Source organism: Physeter macrocephalus, chromosome 14 (assembly GCF_002837175.3).
Source record: "Physeter macrocephalus isolate SW-GA chromosome 14, ASM283717v5, whole genome shotgun sequence".
In the NCBI taxonomy this organism is placed as follows: Eukaryota; Metazoa; Chordata; class Mammalia; order Artiodactyla; family Physeteridae; genus Physeter; species Physeter macrocephalus.
In genome coordinates, this window is record NC_041227.1 from 30,397,385 (window position 1) to 30,422,174 (window position 24,790).

Sequence of the window (24,790 nt, forward strand, 5' to 3'; positions counted from 1 at the left end):
GCTCCCTCCCACTGGTGCAGGTCCTGTCCCTATTCTTTGTCTCTGTTTATTCTTTTTTCTTTTGCCTACCCAGGTAGGTGGGGGGTTTCTTGCCTTTTGTGAGGTCTGAGGTCTTCTGCCAGCGTTCGGTGGGTGTTCTATAGGAGAAGTTCCACGTGTAGCTGTATTTCTGATGTATCTGTGAGGAGGAAGGTGATCTCCGCGTCTTACTCTTCCGCCATCTTGCCTGCTCAGGAGCTGCATCCATATTTACATATACTTTACCTACATCTATGTTTACAACTATATCATCTACAGCTACATTTTCATGTTCATCATATGCATCATCTACACTGATGCTTAAATCTACATCAGTATCTACATTGGCTACAGCACTGGTTCTCAACCTGGGCAACTTTGCACCCAAGAGGCATTTAGCAACATCCAGAAACATTTTTGATTGTCACAACTTGTGGGTGGGGGAGAGAGTGCCCCTGGCAACTAGGACAATACACAGAACAGCCCCTGACAGCAAAGAAATATCCAGCCCAAAATATCAATAGTGCTGAGATTGAAAAAATTTAATCTACATCCATGTTTATAGCGATGCCATGCACATCTGCATCTATATTGAAATCTACTCTGTCTACATCTGTCTATATCTACAGCAGTTACATGTGCATTTACATCTATGTCATTGACAGCAACATCTACATAAACCACATACCTACATAAATCACATCATCTATATCAGCACCTGCATCTACATAACCTACATCTTTTACATCTACATCTACCTGTGTAGCTGATTAGCAGCTCAGAGCATGTTTGTTACATTGGAATGAGTGATCCATTTAATCTAAAGTTAAAATTTAATCTTAATTATCCCCTCCTCTGACCATAAAGATTCTGATGAACCAATTCAAATGTGTGGGGGGGGGCAGTTTGGGGTTTCCCTACACCACCAAGCAACTGTAAGACAGCAACTGGGAGTCTTACAAGTCAACTCAATTCTGACACTGTCAACCCAAAGATAGCATCAGATGCCATTGGTTGAGGGCTCAGTTCCACAAGACTGCTCTCCACTTCAGGTGCCAATCACAAGTCCAAGACTGACTGACTGTAAATGAAGTGTTCCCATGACCCCAGGACCAGAGGGCATCTGCTGCAGACACAATTGTCTCTACTATTGTGATAAAGAATAATTTACTCTCAAGAGAGCAGTCACTGCCCTTTGAGAACTTGATATGGTTGGATCACATCTTGCTCCACCTAAACTCATCTGGGCTGGAAAACGTACAGTTGGCACATGGGAAGCCACAGATCTTGCGATTTCACGCTTGGACCTCAGAGTAGTTAAGAAACTGCTTATCCTACAACCAAATGGCAACTCAGGTTGCCACATTCTTTTAAGCTCCCATGGGCATATGAGCTGACTTGTCAGCCAAGGCAAAAGTAAACTGATGTTTTAAATGAAATTGAGAACATGGGAGACAAGACAAACAAAAGCAACTCTCTGTGGCTACTTTAGCCTATGACATTTACTAAATATCTATGCTTCCTGTAGAAACCCATGCCTCTTGGAAACTGTTATTTGTCCTCCAGGAACAAGACTGACCCTGGGTAAAGTTTCAAAACAGATTCTCAGTAAACTTTTTGTATCCTCACTCATTGTAGTGTTTCTAAATTTTCAAAAACTATTAATTTTTAGAAACAAAGTGAAAAATTAGCAATTCTTTACTCATTATTATGGATTTCTTAAAATATTTCAATATATAAGAAACATACAGCTTAGCAGTATTTACAAAAAACTGTAGCCTATAGCAAATATCCAAACATTGTAAATGCCAGTGAACATAATTGAATAGTTTTTAAAAATAATCTAACATTTGACTTTAACCCAGCAAACGCTACACAATGTCATAGTTTTAATGTTCTCAAAAGTAGACCACCCATGGGTTTCCCTGGTGGTGCAGTGGCTGAGAGTCCGCCTGCCGATGCAGGGGACACGGGTTCGTGCCCCGGTCGGGGAAGATCCCACATGCCGCAGAGTGGCTGGGCCTGTGGGCCATGGCCGCTGAGCCTGCGCGTCCGGAGCCTGTGCTCCGCAACGGGAGAGGCCACAACAGTGAGAGGCCCGCGTAACGCAAAAAAATAAAAATAATTTAAAAAAAAATAGTAGACCACCCACCCTCCTATTGGTTGAATGTCCTCCCTGAAAATGATTCCCACATTTGGTTGTTCATCAGTCATTCACTCAGCAGCATGCACTGAGCAGCCACAATACACCAGGCCCTGTTCTAGGTACCAGGAATAGAGTACAGAATGAAAAGGGCAAAACCCCCTGCCCTCATGGAGCTTGCAATCTAGTGGGAGAGGTAGGCAGCAAACAAATAAGTAAAATAAATGTGCTGTTTTACTAGTGGTAATAAGTACTTTGGAGAACAATAAATCTGGAGAAAGGATAAGGAAAGCTGGCAAAGTGGGAGAGGGGAGGTCTGGGAAGGCCTCACTGAAAAGGTGGCAATGAAGCCACAGAAAGTGCCAAGGATCTGAGGCAGAAGGGTGCTTGGCATGTTTTAGGAAGAGCACAGAGGCCTGTGTGGCTGGAGCAGGGTGCATGAGAGGAGAAGTGAGAGGGGTAAAGGAAGCCAAATCATGAAAGGTTGGTTGTGAGTGAAATGGGAGCCACTGGAGCATTTTGAACAGAGCAGTGACATGACTAAACATTTCAGTCTCTGTCTGGCTGCTATATAGAGGATGGACTATAAAGAGACCAGAGTGGAGGCAGGGAGAGCAGTGAGGAGGCCATTCATTTAGCTAGCTGAGGGATGGTGGTGACTTGTAGTAGTGGTACTAGTAGTTAGAGGTGGAAACCAGCAGTTAAATTCTGTACTTATTTTCAATTAAGAGTCTTCAGGATTTTCTAAAAGATCAGCTATTGGTGTGAGAGAATAGAGGAGTCAAGGGTGACCCCAAGGCTTGTGGCAGAGCACCTGAAAATATGGAGACACCATTTATAGGAGTGAGGTCCCAAACTCTTAATCATACATTATATAATTTGGGGCTACAGTAGAGCTGGCTGAGGACAGGTCAGAGACGAATCAGAAATAAGACTAGTCACAAAAAGTCAGACTCCAGATTGAACCCGACCACATAGAAACATGGCCTGATGCTGAACTCTGTGAATCTCTCCTAACAGAGGCTAAAAGGGTCCTAAGATTCGGGCAAGGCTGAGCCCATAGGCACAGGGTAAAGTGTATTCGTTGTGGACAGTTGAAATGAGCAGAGGCAGTCAAGTGACACCCTGAGACAAAAACCTCCTTAACCCACTGAAGTTGGATCAAATGCTGTCAGGGGACAGAGATTTAAAAAGGCCTGCACCCTCCTCCCAGAAATTCTGGAAGGGCTTCCCACCACCCACTTTGCAGTGTTCACAGAAATGTCCACTTCAGCAGCCCCACCCTCACCCCAAGAATATAATTATGGGAGTTATTGTTTCTGTGTGGAGCAAGAACAGAGCTGGCCCACCAAGTGGGCCATAACCCACAGGTATGAGCTGAGAGATCCTGAGAAGGTCCTTAACTGAAGTGGGTCCCTGGGGAACCTCTTGCTGTGTGTGACATTGTACTCATGGATTCTCTCCCCTTGGAGGTCTCTAGGGACAGGTTGCTCTGAAATGCCTCCAGGAGTAATGTTGGCTTGGTTTGGAGCCTCCCAGCATTCATTAGCGCTTTGTAATAGCGCATTTTGTACAGATTACCACCTCACTTTTAGAACTGGTATGGTGGGATGTTATCAGGTACTGAGACAGGAAGATGATGGAAGCTGGGTCATCTGGATGCTTACTCTAGGGCAGAATGACAAGGAGAGAGAGTGTGGTCCCCAAGTTACTTCTTCCTCACCTCCCAAAGTTCTCTTGGTGTCTCTCTTTCGTCTAGAGGTCCCAGGAGAAATGGAAAAGAGAGTATGGAAACGAGAGGCTTGGGGGCCATTGACTGACTTGGCATTTCAATGCCTTCTCTGAGGCTTTCATTGCCTCTTTGTGCCTTTTTAAAATTTATTTATTTACTTATTTGGCTGAGCTAGGTCTTAGTTGTGGCATGTGGGATCTTCGTTGCCGCATGCAGGATCTTTAGCTGTGGCATGCGGGCTCTTAGTTGCAGCATGCGGGATCTAGTTCCCTGACCAGGGATTGAACCCAGGCCCCCTGCATTAGGAGCACGGAGTCTTAACCACTAGACAACCAGGGAAGTCCCTCTTTGTGCCCTTTTACCTCAAATCAAGAGGTAGCAGCATCCAAGAACACCCGTGTGTGGGTTTACTTAGAGCAGGGGGTAGGAACTTGTGTGTATGACACTGTGTCTCTTATATACTCGTCTTGTTTTCTTTCTTGCTCTACATTCCCACTGTCAAAACAGTGTCCAGAGTATCACAATAAAACACTTACTTATTATGCAAACAAACCATTGCTCTAGCTTTGAAGAAATATTGTCTATCCATTTCATGGCGTTTCGGGTGCATTTAGGAGTGGGGGTAATTCAAGTTCACTTTTCAGTGACTCAACCATTTCCCTTGAAGCAACTGCTTTCCTTCATGCTGCTCTGGCCTTTCTTCAACCTCTCCTTGGGCTATAGATTCAGTGGGGCCTTTTGGATGCCCCTTTACTTCCTCTTCCACCTCTAGGCTAGAAACTGGCCCAAGATTCAGGTCTGATGAACCCTGAGACTTTTGCTTTAGTCTGCAGAGCTGGGTACCTCTTTGCCCCTGGGGTCGTATGCCTGCAAAGGTTCTTTCTCCTTTCCTTAGTTAGCTATGAAGTCTGCCTTCACTTTACTTCTGGGGGGAAAGACCAAATCCAGTAAGTCTCCCAATATTTATTTTCATATGTAATAGGATAATATGCCTTCTAAAAGGCAAAAAAGTTGAGACTGGCCCATCCATTGGTAATTTAGTTTTAGGCAGTACTGAGTTTGTATGGCAGGATAATATTATTCAGTGCTGTTTTCTCAGCTTTGTGAGTGAATGCAAAAGAAAGGAAAGCAGCTAGGAAAGTGGGAGAAAGAGATGGGGAACAATCCTTTGATAAAACTGATAAGTGGCCCACTATATATATACATGTTACCAAGAACAAAAATATGGGCAATTACAATCTTGGAAGGTTTCTGTTATACATATTTACTTAATGGTAATGGCTCCTTGAGGACCATTACGAATTATTGAGAAATAAAATATTCATAGGTATAAAACTGTAATTAGCCTACATGGAGTTTTTCTGGAGTTTACATCTACAGAATACATTTTTGTAAAGGAGAGGCCTGCCTGGGAGTTGGTATGCTGTAATCTTCGTCATAAATAATTTAAAATTCAACACCACCAAAAGAATGCCTCCTTTTAGAGCAAAGAGAGCTTATTAAGTCCACCAGATCTCTCAGAATCACGAGATGGAACCAACTTACATTTTATGACTCCTGAAGATGAACACAGAGAAAAAGGCCAGACAGAGTACACGAGGGAGACTTCAAAACAATCAGCACAGGACTGCTTCTGCTTTCCAGTATCAGACATGTTGGCCTGAAGTTACTGTGATTTCAAGGTCATGACCATTATTTCTGGCTTGTTGCTAGAAATTCCACAAATTGAGATACATATTTTGGAATGAAACCAAACTTCAAAAATCCCTATGAAGGGTGTCATATAGAGAAGGATTTTTCAGGAAAAGAGGAGAAATAGGCCCCTGGACATCAAGGCATCAGAGACAGAAAGAGGTTGCTCCTAAGAGGTGGAAAGAACCCAACAGAACAGGATGCAGGTCTTGACATCTCTGCTACTCACTGCTTGGCATAAGTGCTGGAAGAGGCGAGGACCACACCATCTGTGCGTGCTTCCACTAGGGACCCCACTCAAACTCCTCAACATTCACACCCACATTCCTCCCCTGCTTCTGGGCTTGCTGCCTGACCTGGAACAAGTCATGGGGAAGAGGGAAGGGCTGGCCTCTCCTTTTGTTCCCTTGTTTCTTTCTTTCCTATCCTACCCCTCCCTTCAGCTCCTTCAGGTCTGGACCGAAGAGGAGGATGACAGAGATGGAGGAGGGTTCAGAGATGGCCAGTGTCGTCTGTGGTCCTCTGTCGGTTTTCAGCGCCCTCTTTTGTGGCACACCTCCAGATGCTGGCTGGCCATTTCACAAGGGACCTTTGTGGATTCTTTAGAGTCCTCCATGGGAACCTCTTCACTCCCCCAGTCCCTGACAAGAGTGATGCTCTCTGACCTCTCACAACACCTCTCAGCTACCATTAGCAGCACATCTCGGGGATCCCCTTGCTCCTTCAAGCAGGGGCTTTTTGGGGTGACTTGAGACCAGTAGCATTCTGTGGAGACCACTTAGCCCAGGGAAAACTCTGCACATGCAGATGTTTCAGCCACTGTCCTCTCCCCTCAACTTGCCATTGAGGCTGCTCCAGCTGACCTCCTGCCCACTTCCACCTTGCTCACTTCACTCTCAGACTCTTGGGGACACAAATTAAATTGCCCTTTGATCTCCTTCCCACTCTCTTCTATTGGCATTGGAGCAAGTCTATGGGTTTCTGCAGCTCAGCAAGCGTCTGGCAAGGAAATGAGATATCAGTCTCCCTTCCTGCAGACAACTCCACTTTATGTTAGCTTCTTGCGGCCCCCAACTTGGCAGAGATAGGAAGAAGCATCATGAAACAGTACAGGGCTCCCTACAAACTCTCTTCAAAAAAGTTCTTTCTCCAACTAGTCCCTTTATAGTTTTGCATTTCTAGGTTTGTATCTGTAATGTTCCCTTACACAGACTTGTGAGTAATACCCACTGTGCCAGTTTGGCCCCCTGTTAACAAGTCTTGTAGAAATGTGACTGGCTCCTCTCTTTGAAACGTGAGTACTTAAAACCCATGTTGCCTAGCTTTGAGGCTTCAGTCAAAAGTCAGGCATAATAAGAAAAATTCTATTTAACATCCTGCTATATGTTTGTGAATATATGTGTCATCGTTCAACTTTCCCAAAAAGCAGACCTTGAGACAAAGATTTGACTGCAAGTAATTTATCTGGAGATAATTCCAAGAAACAGCAGTGGGGAATAGAGAAGAAAAACAGGAAAGGAAAGTCAGCCATAAAGAGCTTGCTATCAAGAAAATTTCCACTGTGTGTAACTAAGCTCAGTCTCGCTGGGAAACTCTCAGGGCCTAAGCAGAATACATACCTCTGAGGGGGCTGTGAATCTGGGGTGTTTATACACCTCATGTTTGGGTGAGGGCTGCTCCTGGGGGTCTTGATTCCTCAGCATTTGCAACTTGCCATTTGCACAGCTCTGTTTGCTCTGGTGACCAGAGAGAGCTATCAGGCAAAGAAATGCAGATCTTAGCCATTGCAAATCAAGCCATTGTGCTCCAAAATGGTAAGAATGAGGGAAATTAAGGAAATGGGCAGAAAACCAGCAGCATCTGCTGCAGTGTGTGTGTGTGTGTGTGTGTGTGTGTGTGTGTGTGTGTGTATGTTGGAAGGAGGAACATATGAGAGACCAGCAAGCAGCCTTCATTCTAGATCCTTACCATGTGATATGTTGCTAACTATAATAGATTTGTCAAGCACCTAATGGTCTTATCAACCCATCAGACCCAAATCATAGTTATCTCCCCTAGTTCTCAATATCTATTTCTTGCTTTCTCTCCAGTATATAAACAAATAAGTGCACCTGTTCATCTAATTTTCTGCAAACCCCAAATCGAAGAGGAAGATTCCCTGTTTTGTCACACCTGAATAGTTGTAGCTCTATCTCTTGACCTCTTTTTTTTTTTTTGGCTGTATCGTGCAGCATTCAGGATCTTAGTTCCCCAACCAGGGATCAAACCCGTGCCCTCTGCATTGGGAGTGAGAAGTCTTAACCACTGGACCACCAGGGAAGTCCCATCTCTTGACCTCTTTTTAGAAATGTTAATATATATCTTCTTGCAAGCTATATGGAGTTATATTACCCATAATTTAGTGGGTTAAAAAAATAGTTTCTATCTTCTCTTAAGATGAAGATTTGATTCGTGATTTCTAAATTACGTCAAAGTGTATTAGGAATCTAACCTGATATAAGAAACCAGGTACTAAATGTATTGTAACATCAAATTATCTAAGGAAAACTATTTATTGACATGGTCTTTATTAGGAAAAAAACCTTAAAGTCACAGAGATAAATGTTTATTTTATTGGCCACAAACAGAGAATTCTGTAGATGTACATCTGCAGAGCATCAGTTTCCATGGTAATGCTATTTTCCTGGCATGCCATGCTCTCTCACCCTCCTCTGTAGACCTGGAGTCTACCCTACACCTGTCCCATCTTTACTCTCTGACTAGTGAACTCTGCTAGAGCAGGGGGAGGAGTATATTTCCTTTTGCCATTAATGTTGGGATTAACCCTGTAATCTGCTATAGCCAGTGGAATATGTATCTACTACAGTGCTTGATATATAGTAAGCATTTATATATGCAAATGAAATGAATTCATAAATTTTGAGAGAAAAATCTAAATTCAGAACGTGTACTGCTAACCTGTGGTTTTGAACTATATGCCATTTTTTTGTCTGTTTGCCTCCTGATTCCTTCCTCTGTTCTGTATTGCTGGAGAGACTGGCCCTTGAAAACTAAACTTTACAGCCTTCCCTGTCAGTCTTTCCCAGGTATGTTCAGCCACTAAGAGGTACTTGCACTGAAAGAAAGGAGAAGTCGTGGTTTTTATCCCCCTTTCTCTTCTTGGGAGGAAGGGGATGCATCTCTAGCAGTGGCTGCTTCTCTTCTGTGGTTCTAGCTCCCTTCCTCCATGGCCCCATGGCCTTTGTAGCTTGTAAAGCTTCCCACTTCTACCAGGTGGTCCATGTTTCTGGGGTCCAGGGAAGACACATCCTTTCTTTACCTTACCATTCCCTCGGGGCGTAGCAGCTGCCTGCAGTTAACAATCTCTGGATCTCCTCATTTTCTCCTATTTGCTTTTCAGCTTTTCTAATCCTTGAGTATTATTTCCTGTATTAAATTCCCTCTGGTAGTTTCATTTTCCTGGCTGGGTCCTGATGGAGTACCTATTTCAGGAGCCATGTGCAAAGCTATGTTTTTTTCTGAACCCTGGTTTCTAACGGAGATATGTTTTCCTCCTTAATTCCTCTTTGAGAGCATTCCTGAGAAATGTTCTTCCCTATGGCTTCTTTTCTATTCCTGTAGTAATAGTATTCTGTACAACTTGAGATAAAATTATATCCAGAACAACATCAGCAATCAAAAAGTTAGGTCAGCCCACTGTTGTAAAGATGTCATCTGTTCCCAAATTGATCCACAGATTAAAGATGTCAGCTGTTACCAAATTGATCTATAGATTTGATGCAATTACTATCAAAACCCTCAGAGTTTTTTCATGAAAATTGAAAACTGATTCTAAAATTTATATGAAAATGCAAAGGGCCAAGAATAACCAACAACATCCTAAAGAAAAACAAGGTGAGAAGACCTTTTCCACCAGATATCAAGACTTATTTAAAAGCTACGGTGATAGAGAAAGTATGGTACTGCTCCAAGGATAAACAAATAGACCACCGAAATGGAATGGACTGATATTCTAGAACAGTCCAGAAACATACCCGTACACATATGGACTTCAGGTTTTTTTCAAAGTTAAACTACAGAGCAGGTAGGAAATATGGTCATTTCAGGAAAAAGAAAAAATTCCCAGAACAATTAGGTGGTGATATGGTTTAAAAAAAAAAAGTGACTGTACCCCTATCTCATACCATGTTTATTCTAAAACCCTGTTTCCTAAGGAAAATATTGATTTCCTCTGTCATCCTGCTTTGAGAGAATTCCTGAGAAATCTTCCCAAAGGCTTCTCCCACCTCGCCCCGTACATGGTGATCTGAAATAATAAAAAGTTTATAAAATAATGAGAAAAAAGAAAAGTAAGTCTGAATGTAGGAACTGGCTGTCGACCAACTGACAACAGTGAAAAAGACATACACAGCCTCAAACACATGTTTCTAGATACGGAGGTTGTGGGGTGGTGCGGTGCAGGGGAGATGAGAAATAAGCTTGAACAATCTAAGCAGGACCTCGCTTCTCTCCCCCCGACTCATTTTAACTACCTCCCCTCACCCTTCCACCCCTTCTTCTGCCTAACTCCCCACCCCCGCTCAAGACCCAGAGCACCAAGGCGACTGGACTGGCGTAAATTTCTTCCTACTTGCGCCACCGCCCCCGGGGCCGCCTCATGACGTCAGGGCTGAGCGAGGGGGCGCCGCCTCCTGGGTGCCCGCCCCTCCCGGCCCTGCGGCCCCGGCTTGCTCTTTAAAAGAGCGGGGCCTGCGCCAACCTCGCCACACCGCGGGGACCAGGATACAAGGCTATTTTCCCGGAGTATCTTCATCTCGCCTTCCGTCCACGTCTGTTCACCGCCAGCCGCCGCCCTCTTTTCCTGCGCAGATTCCGGCGAGCCGGGCCATGCAGCCTGCAGTGCTTCTCGGCCTCCTGGGAGCCACGATGATGGCGGGTGAGTGGGCACTGTGGGGCGTTCAGCACCGCGGACAGCGCCAGCCTCTGCCTCTCCAGCCGCTCTGGGCATCCTGACTGGCGGATACTGGGAGACGGGGAGGGTTGAGTGGATGGTGTCTCCCTCTTGCTTGAGGTTTTTACTTTCTTCTCTTCCCTGGGTATTTCCCTTCAACTCCCCGCCCCAACGTCTGGCTTGGAAAAAGCCAGAGAGCTTCCTAGCCCAACCAAAAGAGTCTGTTTTTATACATACAAAGAATACGTGCCCGCGCCTCCAAGGAAACCCCATATTTTGTGCTCGCTTCTAAAATGTCACATCCTCTTTACCTGTTTAGAGAGATGCTGTTGTAGTCTTATTCTGTATCTGTAATTAAGTGTTTGTTTGGCTTTTTAAAGCCAGATGACCACGGAGAGACAGGAGTACATGTGTTATATTAGTTGGCAACTGTATAATTTATTTTATTATTTAAACATGATTAGATAAAAGTAAGTCTCTTATGTATATATGTAGATAAGATATATTTTTTTTCTTAACACATTCATATATGTGTGTTCAGGTATATGTATGCACAGGTTTAGTGTAATATTTTTCTATGTTTTGTATTCCTGTCTCCGGGGAGAGGTAATTTCACATTCAAATTAATCCATCTTTAAGTTAAAAATGGAAACTGCAAGAGATATTTTGACTTTTGTATTCCAGAAAAATAATGAGTATAAAATAACCACGAAAAATATTTTTAGAGTAGTAAAAAAAAATCGTTTTAGTCAATTTGGGAGGATAAAATTTTAAGTAGTAGATATTTGATAGTGCCTCTTTATGTGCGGAAAATTGTGGGATTGATCTTTCAAACTACTCTGAATCTCAAAGAAATGATCTTTGGAGATTTGGAGATTTGGGGAAAAAGTGTGTGTGTGTGTGTGTGTGTGTGTGTGTGTGTGTGTGTGTGTGTGTGTGTGTGTGTTGAAGTAAAATCCATGAGTCCATTGAGAAGTAAATATGCCACCACCAGATTAAATTGGAGGGTTTTTTTTAGCTGTCTTAATGACCTCATAAAATATTGTTCTTATCTGAGATTGAGATTCCTAACTAGAGTTGAGGCATTGCCATCCATGAATATGAGGGTTTCATTGATAGCAATTACGGGATCCCAAAGAGAAAATGAAAGCCACTGGTAATTTATTTTATTGCAAACTACATACATTCAGAATTTTCTAAAATTCTTGTCACTCTTACAAATTGCCTATAAATGTTCTCGATTTAATTAAAGAAAACCAAATGAATGTTTAGAGTCCTTCCTGGTCAAAAATATTTTCAGAAAGGAATTGCTTAACAAGCTAAATCTGTGCTATACATGGTGCTATAGACCACAAAAACAATGTCATTTATGAGACTTATTTAACTATAGTGGTAAAATATTTATGGCTCTTATGCAAGATAATATTTTAAGAAGGGTTTATATTTTAACAGCAACTAAAATCAAGATAGTATATTCTTTAAAAAAATTTTTTTACTGAGCTATAATTCACACTCCATAAAATCCATACTTTTAAAGTGCATAATTCAGTGATTTTTAGTACATTCACAGATTATCACATTTCAGAACATTTTCATCATGGTAGAAAGGAACTCCATACACATTAGCAGTCATTCCCCATTCCCACCTCCCCAAAATGCTTGGATATTAGACATGGTAGCCTTCAAGCAGAGTTTGTTCTTTAGCAAAATCACAGGAAACCTGCAGAAACCATCTGGCTCATTTCCTACCATTATGAGCTTCTGAAGGGAGATCTACACCTTTCTACAGGAGTTGTACACTCTAAAAATTAATATGAGTGAAGGAGCTACATGCTATTCATATATAGTAGGTAAGATGGTTTCTGCATTCAAAAGCGTTAGCAGGGACCTCCCTGGTGGTGCAGTGGTTAAGAATCCACCTGCCAATGCAGGGGACACAGGTTCGATCCCTGGTCCAGGAAGATCCCACATGCCGTGGAGCAACTGAGCCCGTGTGCCACAACTACTGAGCCTGCGCTCTAGAGCCCTCGAGCCACAACTACTGAGCCCGTGTGCCACAACTACTGAAGCCCATGCACCTAGAGCCCGTGCTCCACAACAGGAGAAGCCACCGCAATAAGAAGACTGCACACTGCAACGAAGAGTAGCCCCCTGCTCGCCACAACTAGAGAAAGCCTGCACGCAGCAACAAAGACCCAAGGCAGCCAAAAAAAAAAAAAAAAAAAAAAGAATTTGCGTACCATGTTATTTTATAGCTGTATTTTCATTCTGGGATGAAACCTTAGTTTGGTAGTCTTATGGAATATTAATACTTTGGAAGTTATTCTCAGATCTATCATATGATATTATTTGAAAAATTTTCTGCCATTTGACTACTTCACTTTTATCACAATTATTGGGTTTTCTTTTGTGCACCCTTAATGTTAACTTTTACAAAAATAAGTTAAACTACTTTATGGGTATCAATATACCTTCGGTTATTACTTTGCTGCCACAGATTCTATTGGAAGAAATACAATGGAACTTAGATGTCTCACTAGATGCATAATATGCTTTCATAAGGAGACCTTAGTTCCTTTCCATTAAAAAGATGTCTGAAGAGCCTCAATTAGGAAACAGGATTGTTCTGTAAAAACAGACATGAGCTACAAATTGTTTAGAGTCACAAAAGAAAAATATTCCTCTTCCCTCAAATCAGATGACTGTTACTACTTAGCAATATCAGTAGTTAATAATAGCACCTATTAAACATTTGTGGAAAAAGAAAAGTTATTAGCAAGAAACTGCATTTACCAAAGAAAGTTTAGTAAAGCTAGAGTTTTAAAAGGCACTTTCTAGTTTATGACAGAAGTAATTCTCTCAGTTATTTCTTTTCAGAGCATTTTATAGATCTCAGGTGGGAAGAGTAAGCGCCAAAGTGGGAATGTTCTCAAATAACAGCCATTTGGGGGATAAAATAATGGCCCAGCATATTGGACCCTGAGTACCAAAGGTGGCCATCCAGATCTTGTCTGAACTACATTTCAGGAAGATAGTGGGGTCATACCTTGTTAATGACTTCTTAAATATTTTACCAATGATTTTAACATGCTGCAAAACTTTGGGCCTATTGAAACAATTGAAGTAGATCCCATGCTGTGCTTTGAAAAGGAAAATTCAGTAAGGTGAGCAAATGGAATAGGAGTTTTATTTCTAGATTGAGCTCTATGATATGCAATTGATTGGGAGGAGGTGAAGAGATTGGAAAGCAAATATTTGGGGAGGAAAGGTCAGGTTGCTGGTAATAAGAAACAGCATAATAAGAAATAAGAATAAGAAATAGCAGTTTCTCCTCTAGGGAGTGTCAGGAGAACTGTAGAGATGGGCCTATATGTAAATGTGCTTTGAGCTTCTCCAGTGGAAAGGGCTTAGACAAAACAAAGTCAGAGTGAAAGATAAAAGAATCAAAGCAACTTTGAAAAAAGAAAAAAAAAAAAACAAAACGCACTGTAAAATTAAAAACACCTGAAGCATTTCCTAAGATGACAAAGGCACTTCAATCACTGGTTTAAAATAAGCAGAATCTCATGAAATTTAATTTAAATAAATTAAAATTTATCTTTTTGCAATATCCTTATAACCATCCATTAAACACCTATTTGCATATGATATTACGGACTCGACAATGCCCTGGTAAAATTAGATACCTCCCGTATTCTTTACATGGGGGAAGGGAAACAACACTGATACAGACACAAAAGCATGCTTGTCCAAGAAAAGGCTTGGGGGTAAAACGAGGTAATTAATTATATAAGATAATCATAACCACATTTTTGTAAAGGAAGTGAGCTTCGGGGAGAATATTTTCTTGGGGACAGGAAAAGGCAAAGGGAATCACAGATATTTACCCATTTTGAGTAGGCAGAAGGGTTCAGGAGGGCACCCCGGTTTCATTTAAACTAGGTTTGTTTTAAACTTTTTATTGACATATAATATATGTACAGAAAACTGCATATAGATCATAAGTATACAGCTTACTGAATTTTTCCCTCCTTAAGCACACCTGTGTAATCAGCACCCAGATCAAACTCAGAACATTGCCAGTATCCCAGAAGCTCCCCTTGTGTGGATTTGATTTACACTGGATATAAGATAGCATTCATTTTCAAATCATGTTTATGACATTGCTAGGGGAAACAGCTGTGTGTGTGTGCGTGTGCGCGCGTGTGTGTGCGTGTGTGTGTGTGTGTGTGTGTGTGTGTGTCCCTTGTGTGGATTTGATTTACACTGGATATAAGATAGCATTCATTTTCAAATCATGTTTATGACATTGCTAGGGGAAACAGCTGTGTGTGTGTGCGTGTGCGCGCGTGTGTGTGCGTGTGTGTGTGTGTGTGTGTGTGTGTGTGCAACTGGGGCAATTCTGGTCCCTGGGACAGACATCCCCAACTATCTCCACTCTGCTCAGCTCTGACTTTGCCCCTCCCTCCAAGTAACATGCTGGGGGTGGGGTGATTTTGTGAGTTTGGGGACACACAGCTTCCAAAAATCAACTCACTTCCCATTCTTTTTTTCTTTCAAAGCTGTCAGTTCTATGCCAGTGGACATCAGGGACCACAGAGAAGAAATGGTAAGTTGAAATGGAAGTCTGGAATCTAGACTTATATCTGGACTCGGGATTCTCCCACCCCTTATCTCATCAAATTAAACAAAATAAAAAACAAAAATAGACAAAAAACAATGAGGAAATGGGAGCAAGTGATGTCCCTCCTGCCCTGGGCTTTTACCTCCTTCCTGGATGTTTTAGTGCCCCTGAGGATAGCTGTCATCACACTGTTTTCCTTTGAATCTGTTCAGAAATGGGTGTTTATTTCTCTTCTCTGGATAGTCTTGACCCAGTGTCTTCTTGCATTGCTCTGTGGGGAGGCCTGGGAGGTTTCATTACAGTCCTATATGTAAGTCTACAGTCCTGACCCAAGGGGTCTGCATCGGTACAGGTCACATAGCCAAGCCTCTCTTGACAGCAGCTCTGGCTTAAGTAGTCGGGCATCCAGTGATACCAGCTTTACCAACCTGCTTTCTGGTTTCCCCCTAGGTGACTCGCTGCATCATTGAGGTCCTCTCAAATGCCTTGTCGAAGTCCAACACTCCACCCATCACCCCTGAGTGCCGACAAGTCCTGAAGAAGAGTAAGTATCCTCCACTGCAGGAGATCTTTGTCCCTTGAGTAGTTCTTTCTCTTGCTCCCTCTGTTTTGCCTTCCACTTTACCTCCATATGAACCAGACGCATGATGCAGTGGGAAGACTACAAGCTAGATCAGTATCTGGGGAGATAACATATGGCTTCCAAACCCTGCTCTGCCACTTAATAGCCGTTACCATGGGGAAGACCCCTTGCCTCTCTGGGCTCATTTCCTCAAAGTAAAATGAGGGAGTTGAACTCAATGATAGTCTGTGAGCTGTCTACATAGTTCTTAAATTCCTTGGTTTGAGAGTTTGGAATTTTAAAACAGGCTTTCATTTGGGTGGAGGGAGGTATGGGGAGTGCTTGTTTGTGATTAGACAGGGAGGCAAAGTGTTCTGGAAGCAATGGAAGATGAAAGGATAGAAGGAGACAAAAATTATTCTTCTCTTTACCTTCTACTCTTCTGACAATGAGGAGTTAGAAGCTTGGAAAGGTGACTGGGAAACTTCTGGCCTGTTTACATGACAGGTTGGTTAAGCCATTTTAATGCATAGCTTGTTAGAATGAGAGGTACTACCAAATGGTATCAGGAGTTCCAGGCCTGAGAACTGGAAGGGGTGGGGGTAGACTTAGAGCATCCAAGGAGTCAGAGCAATGGCCTCTGGGTCTAGATTGGAATGTTCCTTTATACAAAACAGCTTATGTTGCAAACAAAATTTGAACAGTGATATGAGCAGTATCCATTGGAAGTTGACATGAAGAGGTAAATTTTACAAAACTATGCATCTCTGGGACTTCTCTGGTGGTCCAGTGGTTAAGACTCTGTACTCTCAGTGCAGGGGGCACGGGTTCAATCCCTGGTTGGGGAACTAAGATCCTGCATGCTGCACAGCATGGCCAAAACAAAAACTATGCATCTCTTTTAGCATGAAGTCAAACTGATTCAAACAAATCCGAAAAGCTCTGTTCTCTTCAACACTTTTCTCTGCTTTTAAATTCTTAGTCAGGCTGAGAACAGTGGATTTTCTTTTTTCTTTTCACCTTCAAAGTCTCCTATTGCAAGATAATACTCTCTTGCTGTTCCTGCACATGAGGCCCATGCATAAAATTATAACAACAAGTATGAGTGACTAGCCAAAAGAGTAACCTGGGGGGACTTAATCCACTATTGGGGGATTCAGGATAACCATAGTAGGTGTGGGGGCCTGAGACGGTAGGAGACCCATGCACAGTGGAAGGAAGCTTCTCTACCACTCCCAGCCTACATGCCTCTTTCTGAATTTCTCCCCAACTTTCTTTTCCAGCAATTACAGAAATGAGCTTGTTAGAATGAGCTTATTAGCCATTGCAGGGAATGAGTGAGAGCAGGGTGGGTCTCCAGGCAGGGACTAAAGGCTGCTATCTCCCTTCCCCTTTCTTTGTTTACCAGATGGATGCAGAAGTTTTGGGTCTGTCATACTAGGTCATCAAAGAACCAAGATTGCTTAGGAAGAGTTGTTGATTGTAGGGCTTTGCTAACTGCCAAGATCAGATTCTTAGCTCTCAGGTAGCATTCGAGCCTCTGCTCATCACTGATTGTGCCCTGGGGTCTTTTGAGTCTCTTGAGAGAGCCCCAGGAAAACTGGTAAAAATCAAATGACCCATGTCTATCAGGACCTTGGAGACATCATACCCAGAGAGCCATTAAATACTGAGATCAGGGAGATTTGAGCTCCTCCGGGGTTGCAGAATCAAACACCAGCCAGGGCCAGGCAAATACATAAGAGAAAGGAATAAAACAGGACAGGAAGTGACTCACGAAATGGAGGATACATGCCCCTTCTAAGGAGGAGTAGATTTTTCTCAGCTTGAAACCTGTTGTGAGAGAAATATAGATTCTGTTACCAGATCTTGGGATTTTTCAAAAGAATTTAAAATTTGGATATCTAAGCAATATCTCCTAGTATTTAAGTATTGCCTCTGAATTCAAATTTACTAAAAATGTTATTTAGGCCAAATAGAATTCACCTTTGGGCTACCAGTTCGTAACTTCTGTCGACTGAAAAAAAAAAAAAAAAAGCACAACCTAAAATTTGAGATTTATATTTTATTCCATGGACATACTAAGGACTTAAGCCCAGGAGACAACCTCTCAGATACAGTCTGAGGGACTGTTTTGAAGAGGTAAGGGAGGAGCCAGGATATATAGGCGTTCTTGCAATCAAAACCAGATAGTCAGAGCATCAAAATATTACTGTTAATTAAAGAAAACCAGACATCTTAAGTTAACGAATTTAGCACTTTTCTATGTATGGGAAGATACAAGAGTCTGGGCTTATTGAAGTCATTCCTTTGATATGCACCTTAATTATCTTGTTTTTTTCCATCCTGAATCCCCTCTGGGTACACAGTTAGGTGTGGCTGCAGTGCCTAGATGGCCAGGACATCCTTTGTTTACTGATTTGGCAGGTGACATTCTTTGTCCACACTTCTGTCCTATTCTGGTTTTCTCTCTCCTGCTGAAATGTCTTATGCTGATCACAGGACTGGTGGAGCTTTCTGCCAACAAGTTCGATGAATTCCTTCATGTAGCCTCCCTCCCATCCCCAGCCCATCTCTGTCTCCACTCCCACTCTCTCCAGCACATCTCTGGAGTGAGCACAGCTTACTGAGCAAACAAACATTTGGGGAGCAGGGAAGAATCATTGTTTCATGGCTTGAAGAGAGCTTAGGGAATTCATAGTCCAATTTCTTAACAGGTATAAGAATCTCTTTGATCTGGTCATCTTTGCAACATGACAGTTAGGGATGGAAGGTGCATTTTCCCCTTTTTACTTGAAGTAAGAGTGAGCTTCACACCTTGGTTTTACAGATTGACAAGCCTGTATGCTGCTATCACAGCCCTCCTCAGATCTCACCTGAGGGGACTTAAAGCTAAATTTAGGAGGAAGTGCTAAGCCTCAGGCAAGCTGCTACAAGCAGCACACATTTAACCTGGAAAAAATAAAAATATTTCTCTTCTTGACCAGCAGGCAGTAGGAAAGGGGCCACACAGCCTCTGCCTCAGGAAGCTGAGATTCTGTCTGGATGACATCAGTATCCGCTCAAAGCCTCCCTGCTTACCTATGCATACCTGGTCAGCCCTGCCTCAGTGCTGCACACACCACCACTGGCTCTTAAAAGGCAAAGGCACTGGTGAGGGGCCAGCCCTCAGGTGTCTGGGTATGAAAGGTCAGGGACATTTCAGTTGCCTCATAAAACATGAAAATATTATCATGCCACGCTGGGCTTTTAAGCAGAGAGGAATAGACTGTCTGCTATTTCTTGGACATTTTTACAAAACAGACCAATTTTTTCTATTTTGTAAATATCAGTTCAAAATGACTCATCAAGAGCCATTCAATAGAAATATCATGTGAACCACAAATATAATTTCAAATTTTCCAGTAGCCACATTAAAAAAGTAAAAAGAGACAGGTGAAATTAATTTTAATAATACATTTAATTTTGTCCAGTTTATTTTATTCAATATATAATTTGTACATACAATATGTTTATAATATATATTATCTTGTACATCCAAAATATTATCATTCCAACATATAATCAATATGAAAATCTGAGATATTTTACATTCTTGTTTTTCATCTGAAGTCTGAAATCTGGTGGTTTCTTACATTTACAACATGTCTCAGTCTGGACCAGCCACATTTCAAGTCCTCAGCAGCCACAAAGGTTTGGTGGCCCCCACCATGGATGGCGCAGACGTCAGCCTAGAGCTGTGAGCAGCCTTGGCTTCAGGTGTTCTATATGAACTCAGTGACGTCAGTTGAAATCCAAGCCCTCCCAGCTAACAACTCAGACAGTGTTAACTGCATATCTTCTTTCACAGGATGCCCTTGAGTTAAGGAGGATTTAGTGAAGATGCTGTCAACATTTAGAAAAGATGAGAAAAAACAGCATTCAATTAAAATGTCAGTTATACTGTCTACTGTTGATTTGTGCACTAGAAAGATAACTCAGTTTACTGAAGTTCATTCTCAACATTTGAGAACATGTGGGGCGGATGGGACCTGAGTGAGGGAAGGACATGGTCCTTTCCACTGCTGTGCAGTTCTCTCAGGGAAGAAACAAACACCCTGCTTATCACCAATTACTAAGTTTTATTGTCACTTACTGCTAAGTTGCATCTACACAGTTGATTGGATAATAAAAGTCTGATAAACTAATTTAAAAAATTTTTAATCCTTTGTTGAATCTGATATTTCCCATTTTGGGCATTTAACTTCATTTAGCTGGATTCTAGTGGGAACCATTTACACAATGCTAACTTTTAAACCCCTACTTAGAGCAAACATGGAAATAATGGTCCTGAATTACACCTCTCTGAGCCTCAGTGTCTCTGTCTACAAAAAGAGGAGGTTGAAATACACAAATTCTAAGGTGTCTTCTGGTTCTAAATTCTAGTATTTTATAAACCTATATTTGGATTTCAATCTGGTCATTGAAAGATGCTTGTTGGGTGTTATGAAAAAATAAATATGCAGAGAATTTATTATCAGATTTAAACACAGCTAAGGAGTTTTCATACCATTTCTTTCTTTCTTTTTTAAATATTTATTTATTTATCTGGCCGTGCTGGATCTTAGTTGCAGCATGCGGGATCTTGGTTGCAGCAGGCGGGATCTAGTTCCCTGACCAGGGATCGAACCCTGGCCTCCTGCACTGGGAATGTGAAGTCTTAACCGCTGGACCAGCAGGGAAGTCCCCATACAATTTCTTTTAAAAGTAATCTGAGTGGGCTTCCCTGGTGGCGCAGTGGTTGGGAGTCTGCCTGCCGATGCAGGGGATGCGGGTTCGTGCCCCGGTCTGGGGGGGATCCCGCGTGCCGCGGGTCGGCTGGGCCCGTGAGCCATGGCCGCTGGGCCTGCGCGTCCGGAGCCTGTGCTCCGCGGCGGGAGAGGCCACGGCGGCCACAAAAAAAAAAAAAAGTAATCTGAGTATATTCTTTATTAACTTAAAAAATTACCCAAGGATTTTCAGGATCTTGAGGATTTGTAGTGATCACTGAGGCTGTGCTTACTGAACCACAAACAATTCTGAAGTGATACTCAGTCTTTTTTATTTTCATTATAGGTGGAAAACAGCTCAAAGATGAAGAGAAAAGTGAAAATGAAAACACAAGGTTTGAAGTGAGATTGTTAAGAGACCCAGCTGACGCCTCAGAAGCCCCCAGGACCTCCAGTAGGGAGGACGCAGGGGAGGAGGACGCCCAGGGCCAGACAGTGGCAGACACAGAGGGCGGTGGGCACAGCCGAGAGCGGGCAGGCGAGCCCCAAGGCAGCCAAGTGGCCAAAGAAGCAAAGACACGCCATTCTGAGAAGAGCAAGGGACACGACAGGGAGGAAGAAGAGGCGGAGAAATATCAGAAAAGGGAGCGTGCGGAAGACGGCAGTGAGGAGAGACACCCTGGAGGGCCAGGAGAGGCACAGACTGCTCTTCCCAGCCACAGAAACCAGACTCCAGCTAAGAAAGAGGAGTTAGTGTCCAGGTACCATACGCAGCCTGCGGGGGGCCTGGAGAAGTCGCACAGCCGGGAGAGGAGCAGCCAGGAGAGTGGAGAGGAGACCGGGAGCCAGGAGAATGGGCCCCGAGAGCCGCAAAGCCGCCCCGAGCGCTGGGAAGGACCTGAGGAGAGCGAGGAGGATGTCAGCCCCGAGGCGGACAAGCGACGCTCGAGGCCGAGACACCACCACGGGAGGAGCAGGCCCGACAGGTCCTCTCAGGAAGGGAATCCTCCCCCTGAGGGAAGGGGATACTCCCGGGAGGAGCCACACGTGGGCACAGCCGGCTCAGGGGAAAAGAGAGGCCACCATGCAACCCTCTCCAGGGCTTCGGAGGAAGAAGCCGAATACGGGGAGGACGTGAAGAGTCACGTGGCTGCCCGGGCTCCCGGGGACCTGGAGGGGGCACGATATGGGGGCAAAGGAAGTGAAGAGCACCGGGCTCCCAGGCCTCCCAGTGAGGAGAGCCCAGAGCAGGAGGACAGGAGAAAAGGCCTCAGCCTAGAGCTGAATAGCATGGCGCACGGCTATGACAAGGGGAGCGAGGAAGAGAGAGGCCAGGAGGGGGGACCCCGCCACAGAGCCCGGGGAGGGGAGCCGGGAGCCTACTCCGCTCTACACCAAACAGAAGAGAAACGGTTCTTGGGTGAAGCACACCACCGTGTTCAGGAAAGCCAGACGGACAAGGCGAGGCGGCATCCACCAGGCGAGCTGAGAAATTACCTCGACTATGATGAGGAAGAGGGTGAGGAAGGAGCCCGAGGGAAGTGGCCGCAGCTGGGGGACCCGCAAGACGCTGAAGAGAACAGGGAAGAAGCTAGGCTTCGAGGCAAACAGTATGCTCCCCGTCACATCACCGAAAAGAAGAGATTAGCGGAGCTTGTCAGTCCATACTACGACCCTCCCCAGTGGAAGAGCAGCCGGTTTGAGAGAAAAGACCACATGGATGACAATTTTCTTGAGGGTGAAGAGGAGAACGGGCTGACCTTGAATGAGAAGAATTTCTTCCCAGAATACAACTATGACTGGTGGGAGAAAAAGCCCTCGGAGGAGGATGTAAACTGGGGGTATGAGAAGAGAAACCGGGCCCCCAAACTGGATCTGAAAAGGCAGTATGACAGAGTGGCCGAACTGGACCAGCTCCTTCACTACAGGAAGAAGTCAGCGGAGTTCCCGGACTTCTATGCCTCGGAGGAGCAGGTGAGCCGTCGCCACGCAGCAGAAAATGAAGAGGAGAGGGCTGGCCAGGGAGTTCTGACGGAGGAAGAGGTATGGTGTGGGGCTTTTGCTTAAAACTAACTTCAGGTGGTTAATTTTAATATGTTATATGCAAGACTATCTGATATTATGGGGAGATATGGATGGGAATTAATCACCATGGGACTGTACGCCTAGTAACGGAGCGGAGACAACCTCTGGGTCTGATTTCCACCTGGCATCTAGCCATTGTCCGCATCCCTGTCCACTTCCTCCCGCTGCAGTGCTCCTCAACCTCGGCTGCACATTGTCATCACCTGGAGAGTTTGAAGAATTCCTGACATCTGGGACCCACACCCAGAGATTCTGTTTGGTACTGGATGCTGCCTGGGCATCAGGATGTTTTAAAGCTCCCAGGTGGTTTCAATGTTCAGCCAAGGTTGAAAACCACTGGTCTAGTGTCTTCTCCTTGGTCATTTGACTTTTCATCGCTATTTCCCAGGGTAGGAAAGAACAGGTGATACAGAAGTTAGTTGCTTAGTTCTATCTCTGTCATCTCTTGGCCTATAACAGTCAGACATCTACGTGTAGGAGAAGTAACATTACCAGAGCTTTACCTTCCTTAACAATGTTTTTTTCCCCCAGTATTGATTATGTAGGTTGGTGCTTCTCAGACTTGAATGTGCCTCAGAATCATGTGGGATTTCTAGCCTTAGAGTTTCTGATGCAGTAGGTAGGTCCCAGGTGGGGCCCAAGAACCTGCATTTCTGACGAGTTCCCTGGTGATAGTGATGCTGCTTGGTCAAGGAACCACACTTTGAAAACCACTGATGTCGGGTATCTCCTATAGCCTCTAACATATCCAAAATTCCCCTTTCTGTTCATACTCCCTAAAACTGCAAAGAACTAAATTGATCTGGGACCTCATGCCTCTACTTTTCTGTATTTTCTAGGAAAAAGAACTTGAAAACTTAGCTGCGATGGATTTGGAACTACAGAAAATAGCTGAGAAATTCAGTGGTAACCGAAGGGGCTGATGCTCGTTGGAGCAAAGGGCAGATTTTTAAAGCAGCCCTCACATGATCTGTTTTCTACCACTTCACTGAAAGACCCCATTTATCTACCCAAAGGCAGAAAGTAGAATTTACTGTTCATCAAATGTTTGACACGATTGGAAATGTCCTTAATTTTTGCCAGAATGTTACTGAAGATATGAATAGCATGACTTGTAGCATATTCTTTATCAAATAATAGATATATTAACATGCTTGTGACAATGACTGTGCTACTGTCCTTGAAAAAATGTCTCAGTTTGAAGTAATAAAAGATTCATCTGAGGCCAAAAGTGTCATGTTCTCAGCTTCCTTTGGGCTAATAGGGAGGAGTGTGACTTTTAGATCCATTCTTCAAAGTAAATTCTAAAATAGAGCACTAAGATTTGTTGGTTTGTTGGTGTTTGGATACAGAAACAAAAAAAAAAAAAAAAAGGAAAAGAGCAAACACCTGAAATAAAAGAATGTGGAGGGGACTTCCCTGGTGGTGCAGTGGTTAAGAATCCGCCTGCCAAGGCAGGGGACGCGGGTTTGAACTCTGGCCCGGGAAGATCCCACATGCTGCGGAGCAACTAAGCCCATGCACCACAACTACTGAGCTCATGTGCCTAGAGCCTGTGCTCCACAACAAGAGAAGCCACCACAATGAGAAGCCTGCGCACCGCAACGAAGAGTAGCCCCCACTCATGGCAACTAGAGAAAGCCTGCGCATAGCAACAAAGACCCAACGCAGCCAAAAAAATAAATTTAAAAAAAAGAATGTGGAGGATATAAAGAGAAAGGGATCAGGAAAAGACATTGCTCCCCCAGGCTGGAGAAAGATTAAAAAGGCTTGAAGAACCTGTTTCAAAAATTATTGTAAGACATTATGTTAAAAATCCGATTATCTGGAGAGCTCTGGGAATAACTGGCCAAGGGTCATTTTTCAGGGCTGAGGAGAAAGCCTGGATAGTGGGAAGAACTCCAGACTGGGAATCACAACATCTGGGGTAGGCCAGACAGATCCTTGGACCTTCAGGGCCTGTCTCATATCTGCTCTATAAGAAGACAGGGCTCTGACTCTAAGTAACTGTGTGACTTTGGGCAAGTTACTTTCCCTCTCTGGGCCTCAGATTCATCAGTAAAACAAGGATATCTGTTCCATTGGGTTGTTGTGAGGATGACTGAATTTAAGCAAAACACTCAGAGTAGTGCCCAGTGTAAGGCAATGGTGCAGGAGACCGTGGCTGCTACCATTTTTATGGCTGCAGCTTCTCAGAGCAAGACCAACGGACAATAGCCCTTCTCCCTTCTTTTA

General features: G+C 43.6%; 1 protein-coding gene across 1 annotated transcript; it reads left to right on the forward strand.

Moving 5' to 3' along the window:
* Positions 1–10,254: 10,254 nt before the first annotated feature.
* Positions 10,255–23,690, forward strand: CHGB (chromogranin B). Its single transcript, XM_007123179.4, has 5 exons — positions 10,255–10,521; positions 15,099–15,145; positions 15,611–15,704; positions 20,817–22,513; positions 23,395–23,690. The coding sequence occupies exons 1-5, from the start codon at positions 10,473–10,475 to the stop codon at positions 23,476–23,478; spliced, it is 1,971 nt and encodes a 656-aa protein (XP_007123241.1). The 5' UTR covers positions 10,255–10,472; the 3' UTR covers positions 23,479–23,690.
* The last annotated feature ends 1,100 nt before the right edge of the window (positions 23,691–24,790 follow it).